At 39.3% G+C, this 18,414-nt stretch overlaps 1 protein-coding gene across 7 annotated transcripts in view; it reads right to left on the reverse strand.

Annotated features, from left to right (window-relative positions):
- The window catches only part of Reps2 (RALBP1 associated Eps domain containing 2), a 178,770-nt gene that overhangs the window by 23,378 nt on the left and 136,978 nt on the right, over nt 1-18,414 (reverse strand). For all 7 annotated transcript variants that reach the window (XM_070040803.1, XM_070040804.1, XM_070040800.1 and 4 more), the window contains one exon: nt 15,351-15,412. In XM_070040803.1, the coding sequence (XP_069896904.1) occupies nt 15,351-15,412 (62 nt within the window). The remainder of the gene's footprint in view (nt 1-15,350; nt 15,413-18,414) is intronic.

Here is an 18,414-nt window from a genome sequence, read left to right on the forward strand (position 1 = left end):
AAACTACTCAGAAAAAAATCCAGAAATGGCACTGTGGCTTAAGTGGTAGAGCTCTAGCCTTAAGCACAAAGAGGCTCAGAGACAGCGCTGAAGCCCTGAGTTCAAGGCCCAGGACTGGCAAAAGAGGAAGGAGAGGAAGAGGAAGAAGAAGGAGAAGAAGGAAGAGAAGAAGGAAGAAAAAGAGAAGGAGGAGGAAGAGAAGAAGGAGAAGAAGAAGAATGGAGGAGGAGGAGGAGGAGGAGGAGGAGGAGGAGGAGGAGGAGGAGGAGGAGGAGGAGGAGGAGGAGGAGGAGGAGAAGGAGAAGGAGAAGGAGAAGGAGAAGAAGAAGAAGAAGAAGAAGAAGAAGAAGAAGAAGAAGAAGAAGAAGAAGAAGAAGAAGAAGAAGAAGAAGAAGAAGAAGAAGAAGAAAAAGAAGAAGAAGGAGAAGAAGGAGAAGAAGAAGGAGAAGAAGGAGAAGAAGGAGAAGAAGGAGAAGGAGAAGGAGAAGGAGGAGAAGGAGGAGGAGAAGAAGCATAGAGGAGAAGGAGGAGGAGGAGGAGGAACAGAAGGAGGAGGAGGTGGTGATGGTAGTGGTAGAGGTGGTGGAGGAGGAGGAGGAAATTGTAAAGGAAATTTCCTTTGCTCTGTATTCGTTGGACATGCTTGTTTCACCAGTTTTTTTTGCCTTCAAGATACACTGTTATGGTGAGGATAAGTCTGATTTCTTTCAATTATGTTTGAGAAACACAGACTTTGGAAGGCTCACCCACAACAAGCCTTTGAAGTGCCTGAACAAAGGATGTTTGCTCAGAGTTCTGCTAGTAAAATCTGAAAAATCCACAAATCATGCAAATGGATGTTGTGATTCTTGAGTTAGAAGCTTGTGAGTTACAAGATGGTAGGAAACTCTACCCTTCTTTCTACTGATTCTTCCCTTCATTTTCATTATTTTGATCTACATTAGAATTCTTTTTAAACTCGTGTTCCTAATGAGAGAAGAGTGAAGATGCCCAATATGTGCTCCTTAACAATCAATTCTTTCCTTCCCATTCCCATTTTTACAGAAATGAGCACAGATCTGGACTGGGTCTGTAGGCCAATTCTTGATATAGGCAGATGGATTTTCCATGAAAAGTCACAGAAATGGAGGGGAAAAGTGACCCTAAACCAGGTGTGGTAGTGCATATCTGTAATCTAAACCCTAGAGAAGATGAGGCAGAACAAACACAAGGTTAAGGACAGCCTGGGCTATAAAGGAAGATCCTGTTTCAGAAAAACAAAAACAAAAACAGCTGAGAGCTGGAATCTCACACCTGTAATCCTAAACTCCTCTGGATGCTGAGAATTGGAGGATTGTGGTTCAAAGCCAGACCAAAAAAGTTCACAAGACCCCTAGGTAGACATAGTGGCACATCCTGCCATCCTAACTTTGTGGGAGGCTGAGAATGGGAAGACCAGTTCCAAGCCAACCTGCCTATCTCAGAGTCCTCATGAGACTCTCTCTCAACAAAAGAAACTGCGCATGTCCAGGCATGTCCTTGGACAGGAAGTAAGACTCAATCTCAAAAATAACCAGCACAAAAAAAGAGCTAAACATATTTCTAGGTGGTAGAACTCCTGTCTAGCAAGCACAAGACCCTGAAGTCAAACCCCAGTACCACTAAGAATAAAAAGCAAAAATTAAAACAAAAAACAAATATGTAAATAAAGAAGCGGGATATATAGCTGGCTGGTAGAGTGACTGTCAAGACTGTCAAACATATACGGTGCCCCACAAAAATTAAATAAAATGAAGAAAAATAAAAAATAATTCTACTGTGACAAGTCAAAGAGAGCTAATTGAGCACTCATACTAGGGTTGGGGCCACTCGTTTCTGGCTATCCTGATTCTTCTATATTATGCAATTATAGCCTGCCTTTTGTTTCATTAAGCCCATCGTGGTAATAAATTGTAACAGCTAACTGTTGTTGAGGTTGATCATATGCCATGCATTGTTCTACGGATGCTGATAAATCATAACAACCCTGTGAAAATATACACGTGAAGAGACGAAGAACTTGTCCAAAGTCACAAAGCTATAAAAGTTAGAGATAAGATTCAGACTCAAGCCCGCGTTTCTACCTCTTCTGTCAGGCTGCCTTCTTGAGCCCAACTTCTGTTGTCCTCCATTGTGCTTACTTATTAAGGCCAGAGTACATTTTTGTACCCACCTACTTATACATTTATTCCTCCTCCACTGACCCGCGGGAGGACTTTCTGCCTTCTGTCCCTATATGCTAAAGGGCGGGAGTGCATGTGGAGAAGAGAAAGGAAGATTTCTCTTATTCAGGAACCTAGAGAACAACCATAACTGACTCCCACGGGTTGCTTCAGGGAAACATGGTAGCCAGCTATTGCCTACAACCTTTACCATGAAAGCATGAAGAGATGGGTTTAAATGAGGCATGTGGGGAACGACAGCTACATGTAAGTACAGGAGAGACTGCATAAGGGCTGGTGTTAGACATGCCAGCTTTCAAAGAATGAGGAAAGGCGACAGAGCTACAGGATAAGAATCTCACTGCAATCCTTGTGCTGCCACAGTTCTCAACAAAGTATGGGCCTCTACTAAGCAGACTGCACTAACATTTGATAAACATTAATGAACACACGTCATCAAACAGAGAGATAAGGCTAGCACAGTGAGCTTTATCCAACATGACAATATTATGAACCTAATTGGGGAAACTGAGGAAGAAAACAAGTCATAGTGGGGGATAAAGCTATTTAGAAGTTTCACTGAAGGCTGGGAAGGTGGCTCAGTGGTAGAGCACTTGCCTGGCATTCATGAGGCCCTGGGTTCGATTCCCCAGCACTACATAAGCAAAAAGGAAAAAAGCCGGAAGTGGCGCTGTGGCTCAAATGGTAGAGCGCTAGCCTTGAGCTGAAGAGCTGAGGGACAGCGCCCAGGCCCAGAGTTCAGGCCCACGACCGGACTCAAAAAAAAAAAAAAAAAAAGTTTCACTGAAATTTCTTTAAAACTTTAATAAATATTTCATGAAATAACTCATATGTCAGCCTAGTTCTTAAGAAAATGATTCCAGGACATATATTCACAGCATAGCAGCATAGTAGGGGCTGGGACTTGGGTTATACAGCAAGAATAGGATAGTGGCCCTAACTTTTACTTACTGTGGGTGACCCTGAGCAAGTTCTTGAAATTTACCAGCCAACTGAGGATAGTAAGAGAAACCATTGCACATGACTGTTACGAGGATTGAATGAGAATCTGTAAAGCACTTACAAGTGCATCTTGTCAATCAATCTATGACTGTACCACCATGAACATGCCTGAGATTGTCTGATCTCAGAAAGCTAAGCAGGATGGAAGAAGAGCCTGGCTAGGAGAAGAGCACTCAAAGTACTTCATAAAGAAATCACATAAATGGACAATCCCAGTTCCTTATGGTTTGTGTACTTTTAAAAGCAATTTTGCAATGCATAAAAGTTAGTGTATAGTTTAGCCCCTTATTACTTTTCAAAAGGCAGACAAAGAATTACATTTCACCTTTTGCTACAATTAATATGGACGACAGACCAAAATGTAAGGCTATTTTGAGCAAGGTGAACATAAGTCTTCACTGAGGACGGCACTTTAATATGAGCATTTTAGATTAATATACAGAAGATTTCACATTAAGAAAATTACTGGCAGGCACAGAGGCTCATCAACTTTTGCTTAGCGAAAATAGTTAATTTTTGTGACACATACTTAATGATTTCCTCTCTCTTGAAACATTCATCATTAAATTGCTACCGATTGCCCAGTAACCTTTTCAAGCTCTCCTAACTAGCTGTGAGATTCCAAGTAACTTGCTTCTCTTCCGTGAACTTCAACTTCTTCTTTAGTAAAACAGCATGCACTGACAGATATTAAAGCATTAAGATTAAGAAGACTTAGACATACTCAAGAGCAAGAAAAAGATTCGGGGAGGCCAAACCACAAATTGGTAGGGCAAACTGAGGGTCCAGAAGCATGGAAAGTCAGCAGAGAGAGCAGCTCATGCAGAATAACAGAGCTTAAAATGGCCCATGTGAGGCCTGACTGGTACCAAGTTCATCCCCTGAATCCAGAGGCTCAGGTGGTGCTCCACTATCTGTAAAGCTGGAAAACCAGCATGAAATCTATGAAGATGCTCAGGGCTGCCTTCTTAGGAAAAGAATGGGGAAAATATACAGATAGTCCCTGATTTACAATGGTTTAAATAAGGATTTTTTTTTATCTTGTGACAGTACAAAAACATGCACTTTTCTTTTCACTTTCAGTATAGAATTCAGTGAGTTATATGAGATATTTCAACACTTAATTACAAAAGTGTTTTTGTGCTACATGATTTTGATCAATTCTAAGCTAACCTGAACATAGTAAAGGTCGGCTAGGCTAAGCTATGATGTTCAATAGGTTAAGGCTAGGTTAAAGCCTAACAAAATCAACATCAGGAAATGGGTAGGGACAAGGGGGGAAACATAAACAAAGGAAGGGGGAAGAAGGAAATGCAGTCAAGAACTCATTGCATATACCACAAAATTAAGAAAAGTAAGGGAAGGGGTGGGTTGAAGGGGGGTGAAAATGTTTAAGAGGGGGCTGGTAAGGTGGCTCGGTGGTAGAGCGCTTGCCTTGCATGCCTGAGGCCCTGGATTCGATTCCTCAGCACCACATAATCAAAAAGAAAAAAAAGCTGGAAGTGGCGCTGTGGCTCAAGTGGTAGAGCTCTAGCCATGAGCTGAAGAGCTGAGGGACAGTGCCCAGGCCCAGAATTCAGGCCCCACGACTGGACCCAAAAAAAAAATGTTTAAGAGGTGATGCTGGTCAGGATGAATTGTATTCATAAACTGCTTTGTTATATGGTACCTCCTTTGTACAACTACTTCAAGATAATTTAAATTTTTTAAAGATTTTGGAAATACAGCAAGTTGAAAGTAAGTTTAAAATATATAAATACATCTAAAATCCTCAAAGGTAAAAATAGGGATTGCATGAAACAAAAGTAGGAAAAGGTGAAATAAAATGGGTTGATTTTTTTTAATGGATTATAAAACCTAGAATCAAGTGCTAGAGGTGGTAGCAAATGCCTATAATCCTAGCATTTGGGAATTTGAGGCAGGACAATTGAGAGTTCACATAGTGAAACCCTGTCTCAGGAAGGGAAAAATAGAATGAATGAAGACAGAAGTTTAAACACAAAACAGAAAAAAAACTATATAAAGTTATCTATATGCTATATAAAGTTATCATAAGAATTGTTAATTTGGAAGATGAAGATTTTATCCAATGCCAACACAGAATGACCACAACAGAATAAGATGAAATTGCTATTACTAGAAACAAAAGCCATGTGACAAATATAGCCAAGTAAAGTTCAAGAAGAAAACAGAAGAATTAGAGAAGCAAAGCCCACAGATATATGACTAAGAATAGTCTAAAAATAAACCCTGGGTTTTTACAGATGGAAAATAAACACTAAGTATCACCTGGAATAAGCAGGTTTAAAATCTATGACAAGACATGTAACACTGACATTAACACAGAACATCCAAAGATCAAGTTTTAAAACTCTTCCTACAGAAAAAGACAAAGTCACTCCGAAAGAACCCAAAATATATTCACAGTAGATTCCCCAGCAATAGGAGCAATAAATGCCAGGAGAGAAGGAAGTAATACATTCAAGAAGCAATACATTAAAATGCTGAGGGAATATAACTTTCAATCTAGAATTCTGACCACATCAAAATGATCATTTAAGAGTGAGAGGAATAAAAGTTTACAATTCTGAGAATGTGGATGAAAACAACTACTATGTGACTTATTTCAGTAAACTGTTCATTTGACTCACACAACTGCTAGAGTTTTATCAGTCACTGTGTTCTAGCAAAGCTTTAAATAACTTACTTTAGTTATATCAGAAGACATTTTCCCTGTTGTCCAATCCTTAATTATAAAGGCATTTGTATGTGTGCATGTGTGTGTGTGTGTGTGTGTGTGTGTGTGTGTGTGTGTGTGTGTGTGTGTTTGCATTTGCATGCATGTGTACGCACCAGTTCTGGGGCCTCAGACTCAAGGCCTGGGCACTGTCTTTGAGGTCTTTGCTCAAGCCTAACACTCTACCACTTGAGCTATAGCTCCACTTCCAACTTCTTATAAGTCCTTTGGAGATAAGAATCTCACTGACTTTCCTGCCTGGGCTGGCTTTGAACCACAATCCTCATATCTCAGCCTCCTGAGTAGTTAGGATTACAGATGTGAGTCACCAGCACCTGGCAATGCATAATATTTTAATTGCATAATTTCCTCACCAAAACAGCTATTAAACTCCTAAGGACTCCTTGTCAGTGGGTCTCCAAGTGCACTTAGCAGTTACAGTAGTCATTTTTTGTTACAGCATGTCTAGGCTTTAGGGGAGAACGTTAGAGCATTTTAAGTCAAACTGTCCCTCTACAGTGCTTTATGATGTTCTGTCTATATTTGCAATAAGAATTTTCTTGAACAGAGGAATACAACATCAAATCAGAGACCTTAGCATTATAAGGATCCATATCAAGTTGAATCTTTTCATTTTGGAGAGGATTCAATGGGTCTGTGGGCCTAACTTACTCAATTTCCCCAAGGTCATAGAGCCACGCAGTAGTAGAGCTAAGAATACAGACACAGATGGGCACATTCATATTATTACATTCACTACATTCAACAGTGGTGTATAGCGTTTGTCATATTCATTCCTCATCCTAGATGAAGATAAATCCTTGATTTATGATTTCTTTCCTTCATCATTGAAAAGTACATTAACAGTAAGAGAAAATAGAATAGCAGACTAGCACATTGGAAGAAAATGAAAACTTGCATCTTCAGTTTTATATACATATTAAATCATATATTATATTACATATAATCATATATTGCTAATATATATTAGTTAAATCACTTCAGAGTAATTTCTGATTTTCTTTTTTTTTTTTTTTTTTTTTTTGGGTCCGGTCGTGGGGCCTGAACTCTGGGCCTGGGCGCTGTCCCTCAGCTCTTCAGCTCAAGGCTAGCGCTCTACCACTTGAGCCACAGCGCCACTTCCGGCTTTTTTCTTTTTGCTAATGTGGTGCTGAGGAATCGAACCCAGGGCCTCAAGCATGCAAGGCAAGTGCTCTACCACTGAGCCACCTTCCCAGCCCATAATTTCTGATTTTCTAATACAAACATAAATAGAAAAATATATATTGATTTTATATTTTCATGAGAAAAATTAGGATGTTGGATAAAGTTTGGTTTTGATACTAAGGTTTGAACTCAGGGCCTGTGCTGGCTAGGCAAATGTTCTACCACTTGAGCCACAGACCCAGCCCTTCTTATTCGGGTTACTTTTGAGATAGGATGTAGCTTTATTCCACGCCAGCATGTGATCCTCCTATTTTTACTTCCCACTATAGTACAAATGATATGCACATGCCTTCCCACCCATGTTTTTCTGTTGAAAAGAAGTCATGAACTTTCTGCCCAAGCTGGCCTCCAATTGTTATTCTCCCCAACTCAGCCTCCCAAATACATAGAATTACAGAAGTGAGCCACTGTGCTTGGCTGGATGTTGTATTTACTTTTGAGAGCTCATAAATATGCTTTGTCAACACAGGCAGTATGATTCTGTGCCTTCTATATACTACATGAGGTCATCTTAATATGTAACAGCAAAAGCAACATCTGATATGTGTCCACTGAGGGAGAAAAATGCTACGAAATTTCAAAAGCAATGATATCTTTATACTGTTTACATTTAAAATGTTTCTTGCCATTTTCTCATAGGTATTTGAAAGTGACAAGGAGATATTTTCTCAGAAATATATTTAATGTTTATAGTGTATTCAGTAAACATTTCATACTTCAGCTAAAGTTACATTAGAATGCAAATCCTTTAAAAGACAAATGTTTATCAGAAATTTCCATGAATGAGACAAAATGCACTCTAAACTCTAAATTTTCTCCCAGTACAATTTATTATTTTTTTAGAGGGGTCCGGTCGTGGGGCTTGAACCCTGGGTCTGGGCATTGTCCCTTAGCTCTTCAGCTCAAGGCTAGCGCTCTACCACTTGGGCCACAGTGCCATTTCTGGCTTTTTTCTTTTTTGCTAATGTGGTGCTGAGGAATCGAACCCAGGGCCTCAGGCATGCAAGGCAAGTGCTCTACCACTGAGCCACCTTCCCAGCCCCAGTGTGTTATCTTTATAAGATAATTTATTTATAAGTTAACTTGGTAAGACACCAAAAGTTTTCCAAGATATATAATCAACTGTATATTAACTGGGGAAAAGAATGGTAAAAAAAATTATAGGATATTAATTAAAAGGAAAAGTACTTTCACAAAAAAATTAAATTAAATTTTTTAAAAAAAGGAAAAGTACTTTTTGAGATGGCAGGTTTGTACCATCAGCACTCAGGAGGCTTGAGGCAGGAGGATCACAAGTTCAAAGCTAGCCTGGGCTACAAAATGAGAACATCTGTTTCTCATTTTCTGACTCATGAGACGTTCAGAGTCCATCAACTGCTATTTGAGTTTAAGTCTTTCATGTTATTTTTAAAGCTTTTTTTTAGTAGTGCTAGGGATGGAACCCAGAGTTTAGTGCACAATCAACAAGTGCCCTATCACTATGGTACATCCCCAGACCTATAGGTAGAATTTTATTAAAAAGCTGTATGCAAACAAACTTGCCTCTGAAAAAGAAAAGCACACCCAAAATATTCCTACTGGATTCACTATGGTCTTCAGGCCCTGATTCTATCCAGATGGCAAAGTTAGATAAGAGTTCAGCTAGTTTCCTTTGGAGGCCCTCTGTATCACAGGCTAGTCTCCCTGACTAGCACTTTCAGCAAGACTTTCCCCTCAAGATCTCTCATCTATTCACATCAGGGATCACAAGAAGACTGGGGCTAGCAGATCATCTCTTGTGATCTAGGTTTAGGCCCCCATAATATCTGGGTATATTTCCTAAGCTGACCTCCTACTTTCAACTTCTCTCCTTCTTCTAGACAAGCTGGTGGCTCACACCTATAATCCTAGATATTTTAGGAGGCTGAGATCTAAAGAATCAAGGCTTGAGGCCAGCCCAAGCAGGAAAAGTCTATGAGACTCTGCCTCCAGTGAGCCAGAAAAATGCTGGTGACATGGTTCAAGTCGTAGAACACTAGACATGAATAAGAAAGCCCAGTGAGAATTCCTACATTCTCAATTTAAAAAATTATTTCATTCAACTTGTAGTATCTTAGTTTGGATTGTAAAAGTTGAGTAATAAATTAGAAAAGCAGGGGGGAAATTCCTACATTCTCAACCACTTCTCTGACCCTTCTTTCCTCTTGCCCTCCTTCAGTGCTTCCCCTGAATTTCAGAATTGTTTGAGGAGTTTTGTTAAACTCCCCATGAGCAGGTCTCACCACCTCATGCCAAAGATTTCCGGGCGTCAGCAGGGTTAAACACTCCCCCTGAAAATTGCAGCTCAGGGTAAGGTGGATCAGTCTGACGACAAACGTGTACTCCCCTTCAGGGAGAACTTGGTTGCCTAGGGAATATTTCTCTCCCACAGCTCTGGCACCACTGGAACTAGAGGTGAGACAGTGACTTACTTCTCATTACCTCTACAACACTCCATCTCTCTTCCCTGAAAGCTGGCTTTCCAAAGCTTAGGCATTTCCTCAAACATACAAGGCATCCTTGCTTGTCCGTTTCTTTGCATTTGGTTTTTTTTCCCTCTACAGGAAAGCTCTGTGTCCCTCAGTCATCTAAAAAGAAAGGTCCTCTTGTTTCTGTATACCTACTTCATTCATCACCTACCTCGCCCCCAAGAGCCTTTCTGGCCTATCTAAGCTAAAAGGTATTAAGAAGACACTTCTTTAGTGCTTTTTGCCCTTGAGTGCTCTTTTCGTACACATACCACTTCTAGTGAGGAATGCTTGCTGTGTAAAGAGAGAAAAATTCTGTGTAAGTAGGAAAATTCTGGACACATGAGTCTAGAGAAATCTCCAATTTATGAAATGTGGCACTAATAAAAGTCAAGAGATAATGTTTTGTACCCCAAAATCTTTTCCACATTAAACATAATTACACTGAAGCTGTGACTAAATCATGATGGCCATAAGAAATCTAGCAGAGATCAATGTTACTGAAGGGACTTTAGCTATTTGAGTAACAAATAATGTCTTCGCAGAGAACTGACCTACCAAACAAGCACAAACTGCAGATGGCATTTTATTCAACTTACATGCACACACACACACACACACACACACACACACACACACACACACACACACACACACACTGAGCTAAGTGTAACCAACTCTCACTTTAACATGCTCCATATGAAACAGCTTATTTGAATGAGTTTTTGATTGTTCATGCTATGAGTCAGTCTATTAAAAAATCTCCTATTCTGAACTTAGCCATGTTCTGGTTTCTGTTCTTTCTACACAAAAATATGGAATACAAACCACTTGGCTCTTCACATATTCACTTGTTCCTTCTTGAGCTTACCTATATAAAAAAAACAAAACATCTGCTTCTTTGGATTTTTTCCCTTTCCTAACTCTGGAAATCCCATTGGTACAACTTGATCCAGATGTACATGTCACCGGGTTGCTTACTATAAGTTGGAGCCAGGAAAATGGCATTTTATGCTGAAAACCTTTAACGCATCTCTCTCAAGTGACAGAAGTAGACAAAATTATATTATATGTAAAACATGTTTAGAATCTAGAAGTCATATACTATTAAGTGGCTACCTAGTTTTTAAAAGTGTTCCTTTATAGGGAACAAAACATTTTCTCATTCATTACAATCTAGTCTTGCCCATTTATCAAGTTAAATAATATGTATTTTTTAAAATTTACTTTATTGTTGTTTTAGAGGTGATATATGGTGGGGTTACCTTTACAGACATCAGGTACTAAGTACATTTCCTTTCTCATAGTTCACTTTCATCAGTGACTAGTGCGGCCAGTGCACTCCACTGCTGCACGTTTTCTCTGTTTTTCCTCTGATTCTGTGCCCTCCTCCCACACTCGCACAGATGTGCACAGGAATACACCCACGGTATATGTAAGGTAAGGAATACAGCATTATCAAAAAGAAAAAGAAAAAAACAAATTAAGACAAATTTCCTTTGTTTGCATATCTTTGTAGCTCATTTCAGTATATATTATTTTAATAATATGGATATTTTAAGACCAAAATCTTAAATCTTTTTCAAAGCTACTAATAAACATAAGGATTTTAATTATTCGAAGTTTCTTGGTTCCTCCATTAAATCTTATAGTGATGGTATTTCTGTCTCAGCTTCATAACAGAAGACTCTGCAGATATGCACATAGGTGTATTCCCAAAGTCAGTTTGATGGTTCATATATAACAAGAAATATTCAAAAAAGCTTAACAACTGAGCAGAGGCCTGGAGTACTCCAGAACCAGCACACACACAAAAAAAAAATTGAAGTAATCACATACATTCAAAAGCAAACAAAAGGGAAGTGGCGCTATTCAGAGTGTTTTAAGTTCTCTGTAGTAAAATTTGCTTTAAGGTGATAAAAGCAACCTCTTAAAAAAGTAAACAAGACAGCTGGGCACCAGTGGCTCATCCCTGTAATCCTAGCTACTCAGAAGGCTGAGATCTAAGGACACAGTTTGAAGCCAGCCAGGGCAGGAAAGTCCATGAGACTCTTATCTCCAATTAAGCACAAAAGGCAGGAAGTAGAGCTATACCCAAGTGGTAAAGTGCTAGCCTTGAGCCCAAAAACTCGGGGACAGTGCTCAGTCCCAGAATTCAAGCTCCAGGACAAGCAAAATAAAAATAAACAAGGGCTAGGCACCAGTGGCTCATGCCTGTAATTCTAACCACTGTAAAGGCTGAGATCCAGAGGACTGAGGTTCAAAGCCATTCCAGGCAGAAAACCAAGAAACTCTTATTTCCAATTAACCAACAAAAGAGGACGAGAGATCTGGCTCAAGTGGTATAAGGGCAGCAATGAGAGGAAAAAGCCAAGTGAAGGTCTGAGTTCGAACTCCCAGACCAGCAACACCAAAAAAGAGTAAGCAAGGAATAGAAAGAACATCAAGGACAGAAATGGAACAATCTGAAAAGGCAGACTATCTGAAATCCCAAACTAATGTGCAACGAACTTGAGTTTTTCTGTTTTTCCAGGAAAAATTACTGGCATAACATTTAGAACTTAATTTTAATCACATAATGTAGAAATAAGGTGACAGATGAGAGAGATTTGGAAACCTTTTTTAGTGCTACCCTAAGGCTGGTTTAACTTGCCGTGTTTCCTAAGCACTAAGCTCTAAGGATATTAACAGGCATTTCATAAATAAAAAGATGAATAATCATATAAGCTACAAAACTGCCAGCTTTAGAAAAATTGGCCAGTTTGGTTTTGGTTTTGTGTTTTGTTTTGTTTTGCCGTATGACTTGAAAGCTTTCAGGAAGTTTGTGTATACTTTGAATCTCCACAGAACCCTAACACCTCCCAGAGACTGTTTCATTAATAGCAATTTGGGACAATTATGGTCCTCATTCTCCTAAGGTCAATATGGGGAAATTAATAAGACATAAAGACTAAACATAGGGCTGGGAAGGTGGCTCAGTGGTAGAGTGCTTGCCTTGCATGCATGAGGCCCTGGGTTCGATTCCCAAGCACCACATAAGCAAAAAGAAAAAAGCCGGAAGTGGCGCTATGGCTCAAGTGGTAGAGCGCTAGCCTTGAGCTGAAGAGCTGAGGGACAGCGCCCAGGCCCAGAGTTCAGGCCCCATGACCGGACCCAAAAAAAAAAAAAAAAGACTAAACATAAACATGGGCATACATCTCAGAACTTTATATATTGAATATATGTCCCTTTTATGGTGGACAAAAGGGAAGGATGGGCAAGGGAAATAGCCTGGAGATTTTTTCTGTCTGCATTTCTTACACATCTGTTCCTGTCGTCTGAAATCTCCATAGTTAGGCAGCTGAGCTGGAAGCTTGGGCAGAGTGCTGTGCTCAGTGTTTACATTGTGCTGGGAAATCTGGTAGACAAAGAGGCAGACTTATTTGTTAACAGTTATTCAAGAATTCCCAGTCCCCCTGTCAGATCCTCAGTCGCTAGGCCCCACAGCAGGCAGGAAGCCCTCCTCAAGCAGCTCAGATGAGGACTGCTGATAGCAGCAGCACAGTGCACAACAGGAAGGAACTACTGTCATTGGTGCCACAGGGGAAAGATAAGGGGGTTGGTTGCAAAAGCATTTTCAGACAAGTCTTCAACATATTTATCCAGGTGGCTGGAGAGCAGAGGCTGTGAAATAACCAGCTGGTAGATAAGCATCCCCAAAATGCTTGCTAATTTTGTTGCAACCAAGTCCAGGTTGGCTGTGGATGCCAAATGGAATCCTCCATTCATCTTGGTTCCCCTTAAGAGGATGTGATGCAAACAACAGTTACAAGTGCAAGGGACTTACTGTCTTGCTATAGATATGGGTGCTTATACTCTAAGGATAGGAAGAGAGGGAGCCTAAATACTTCCATTTGGGAACTGGCTTTACTATTTACTAGTTATGCTACCCTGATGGCATGCTTAAGTCCAATGTGCTCTAACTTTCTTATCTGTTAAAAAAAAAAAAAGAGGGGGCTGGGAAGGTGGCTCAGTGGTAGAGCGCTTGCCTTGCATGCATGAGGCCTTGGGTTCAATTCCTCGGCACCACATAAGCAGAAAAAGCTGGAAGTGGCATTTTGGCTCAAGTGGTAGAATGCTCACCTTAATCTAAAGAGCTGAGGGAGAGTCAGGCCCAGAGTTCAGGCCCCATGACTGACCAAAAAAAAAAAAAAAAAAAAGAGGAATATTCGTGTCTGCCTGATAAGGCTTTTATTTTATTTGGTCTAGTCCTGGACTTGAACTCAGGGCCTGGGCACAATTGCTGAGCTTATTTTGCTCAAGGTTAGCACTCTACCACTTGTGCCACTTCCTGGCTTTTTGGGAGTTTGTTGAAGATGAGAATCTCACGGTCTTTCCTGCCTAATCTGGCTTTGAACTCTGATTCTCAGATCTCAGCCTCTTAAGTAGTTAGGATTAGAGGTGTAAGCTACCAGCACCCACCTCAACTTCATTCTTATAAAATGCTTTTATAAAAGCATTCTTATAAAAGCATTTTATAAGAATGAAGTTATACACAGAAAAGCACTTAGTACAATCCATGGTCTATGGTTTATGCTCAGTTAACACAGTCAATAATTTTGAATAAGCAGAAATTAGGACCAAGGAAAGGCATAGGTTAGAACTATAATCAGTATACACTCAATAGCTCCTTGCCAACTGATCAATATCTCTTAAAGTCAATGCTGAATTTCCTAAAGGGAGTTCTCACTTGTGTCTGTGCAGGTCAGGAAGAAGTAGGCTTTTATTATTCTTCAAACTAAAGCAGGAAGCCAATACCTCATGGTATTTGTACCTCATGGTTGAGTGTATGCTAAAGACTTTCTAGTTGAAGAAAGAATAAGCAAATGTTTACAATGGTTTTAGTAACTCAAGTGATGAGATTAGCCACATGGAAAGGTATGCTCTGAGCCATTCAGAGCAATAAGATAGGAAGTAGCACTGTCCATAGAGAAATCTCTCAATATTTTCTGCCAAAAGTTAGAAAGAACCTTTAAATATAGAAAGCTTATTTAACAGTAATTAATGAAAGGAAAGATCTGTAGTACTATATACCACACTCCATCAATTTACCATTTCCTTCTCACTTTCAGATCTGTGAAGTGTGGTGATAAGTAAGGCCATAGTAGTATGTGTAAATAAGCTACAATTCACTTATAGGGAAAACAGGTTTGTATGTCACACTCTCCCAACTTCTGCTGTTCCATCTTATTGTTCTAATCGAAAACAACAGCCTGAAGAAAGCACCATGAGCCAGATAACATCACATTGATGACCATTTATTGTTAGTTCACGTGGAATTAATGGAGCTTCTAAAATGGTGGTGGAATATGGCCTCGTGTACTATGCAGAATGTACTATATGGAACAAACGCATTCCCTAATAACAACTGGAGGGATATAGCTACTACAGTGTCTTTATGACAACCATACATAACCTCAATGGCCAACAATAAACCAAAAACACACATTTCTTAGTGGCTTATCGAGGAAATTTTCCCTCTTCCACATGAAGCTTGGAAGCTGGCTGGGTGAAAAAAAAAATAAGCCACTCTGCTCATCTGGACATTATCACGGGAGTCTGACCATTTCTGTGACTATCAACCCTTACAAAGAAGCACAGTGGTCACACAGCTTGTCTAATACCAAATGGTTTGCAAAAATCAAATCTATCTCCTACCTGTGATGGACAAGGTCTTGGAGGGAGTGCAGGTGGTGGAGGTAGCAATCCCGATTTAGTAGCTGAAAAGAAATACATATACTGTTAAGGACAATCCCCCCAAAAGAAGACAAAACAAAACTATTCTACTCAGGTAGGAATAGCAATAACGTTGAGTACATTTTAATCCCTCTAAAGGCATACTTGTCTTAAATAAATTGTCTTAAAATTGTCTTAAATTCCAATTCCTTTTTCATCTTCCTCTTCCCTCTAACTCACATATTTATATAGTCTGAGTACGATGAAGACAGGGTAAAACAGTAAAGTCTCCTTGTGATCAAAACTGGGACTTAACACAGGAAACATGGTCAGTTCTCATTAACCTGATGTTAATGATTTCGTTTCAAATGATCCAGGCCAAAAGTCATAGTCTTCTTTAGCTTCTTGCTTATTTCCCTAGCTCTCAGCTATGCAATGTCTGTTAGCTTAATGCATAGACTGCAGAAAGGAAAGGAGTCTTGCAGAGGAGGTAGCTTTGTCACTATGTGCAGGCTCCCATGAATGGTTCAACCAGCAATGGAAGAGGCCAAAAGTGAAGGACTGAAATGACTGATTTATTTCAAAGATCTCCATTTATTTTTTCCTCCATGATCATTATTAGTTTGGATAACTAAATCTGTTTCAAAAATAAGCTGGCCATATTTGAAGGGTCTTTTGAAAGGAAGCTATAGACTCAACATTTTTTTTAAATTTTGTGAGATACAGAGAATATTAAGCCACAGACATCTGAATTGTAACTTAACAATGAAAATGGCTCTTTATTTATAAATAAAGCCCATGATCACAAGCAAGAAATAAGTTTAGGGTAACATACTGATAAGTTAAACTACATTCTTTATAAACTACTTTTTAAAACACCATGTATATATATAATTGTATATAGTTTATTCACAAATCTGTATGTAGTATGTGTGCTTAATCTGGACAATGTTCTTTGCCTTAAAACAAATAATTATAATGTACTAAGAGTATGAATGTTTTTGAGAATCATTGTTTACCTTTGTTGAATCAGACAAGCTAGAAAATGGAGTTTGCTGTTTTCCACAAATATAATTCACATCACAGAGATGTCCAATCGGTGCCAGTACATGATAGAATATAACCATGTGGGCCCATCACTGATGTCTCTCAATCTATCTGTCATTAAAATTTATGAGACACATCACGGGGTCAAAATTCCAGAGGTTTTTGACCCCTTTTTTATTATTTTGACCTCAGACCCTTTGTTAGTGAACACTCATCAATAAAAAGTACGTAGCAGAAGTAACGCTGAAAGCTTTCAGGAATTTTTCATTCATTTCAGGGCTCCTACTTTACATGCTCTCACAGATTGGGCCTTTCAATTACTTACTATTTTCAAGACAATACAAATAAACCTGAAAAATGTATGTATCCTTCTAAGGGGAAGGTCAAGCAATTGCACCAGAATAAAATATTGTGGTAAGTCAGCCCTTTATTAACAAAAGATAACTCAAGAAATGATAAGCAATTTAATTAAATTAACTTCTGCTGTTGGCCAACATGGTAATGCAGACGCAGACCAGATTTACTTACCCATCTGAAACAACCAAGCACAAACAGAAAAACATATGAAATAACAGTTTTCAAGATATTAGAATAAAACATATATAAAAAGAATTTTCAAAACCCCAGAAAATCAGGCAACAAACATGATGATCCCCGCGACTGGCTGTCTTACTCATTCATTACCTTAAGAATTACTGTAAACAATAAGCCAGACACTGGTAGCTTACACCTTTAATCCTAGCTACTCAGGAGGCTGAGATCTAAGGATCACAGTTCAAGGCCAGGAACACCAGTGAGACTCTGGTCTCCAATTAACCCCCAAAAAGCCAAACGTGGAGCTGAAGCTCAAGTGCTACCGTGACAGCCTTGAGCAAAAATGCTAAAGGACAGCTATGCCAAAGTCCTGAGTTCAAGCCCCAGTATCAGCACACAATAAGACTTGAATCTGGATCTAGGTCTTGTTTTCAGCAAGTGTGTGCGTGCGTGCGTGCGTGCGTGCGTGCGTGCGTGCGTGCGTGCGTGCGTGCGTGCGTGTGTGTGTGTGTGTGTGTGTTTGCGCATGGTCCTAGACCTTGAACTCAGGGCCTAGGCACTGAGCTTTTTTCCCCTCAAAAATAGCACTCTACCACTCGAGCCACAGTTACACTAGTGGCTTTTTGGTGGTTAATTGGAAATAAGAATCTCACTTTCCTGCCCAGGCTGGCTTCAAACTGTGGTCCTCAGATCGCAGCCTCCTGAGTAATTAGGATTACAGGCATGAGTTACAGGCACCTACCTTCTGAATACAAAATTTTTAAAAGGACAAATTCTCTATTTTAAAAATATGTGAGTCTATTCCTGAATATGCTTTTGAATAAAATTATATTACCTCTCCAACATCTCAGATAGCAAACCATTTAAAATGGAACCTTGCTTCAATTTCTCACAACTAAACTTGAAGCAACAAAGTGCCATCCCAGGCATGTGTCCATTGTTCATTCTGGATAATTTAGCAGATAATATTAGTGATTTCTAAGATTGGAGAGGAGCCAAAACAGTTGCAAATATTATCAGCAGTTTTGTTTTTCCATTTCAATACCTTCACCAATTATTTTCTGATCTAACATACCTACTGAGAGCTTCTTTTTAAAGCTGAATTTATATAGTGATAATGGGCATAATTGTCTTCTCTTGATCAATGGGAAACATCCGGTAGGTCCCATAAAATACAGTGTTCATTGTAGGTGTGGTATAGATATCATTTAAGCGATTATAAAAATTCCCATCTATTCTTGTCTTGAGACTTTTTTGCATGATAATTTGATGCTGAATTTTAACCAAATCTACAATGTCATCTGCTTATATAATAATGTTTTCTCCTTATAATTTGTTAACATAGTGAATTACATAAAGGACTGTGGAACATTAAAGCATCCTTGCAGACCTGAGGTAAATCTCAACTTGCTAGGTTTAGTTGGTTAATATTTTTTAATTTCATCATTTACTTGTACAGAGATGT

The sequence above is a fragment of the Dipodomys merriami genome, unplaced genomic scaffold (genome assembly GCF_024711535.1).
Source record: "Dipodomys merriami isolate MVZ:Mamm:240054 unplaced genomic scaffold, mDipMer1.0.p SCAF_3, whole genome shotgun sequence".
Classification (NCBI taxonomy): domain Eukaryota; kingdom Metazoa; phylum Chordata; class Mammalia; order Rodentia; family Heteromyidae; genus Dipodomys; species Dipodomys merriami.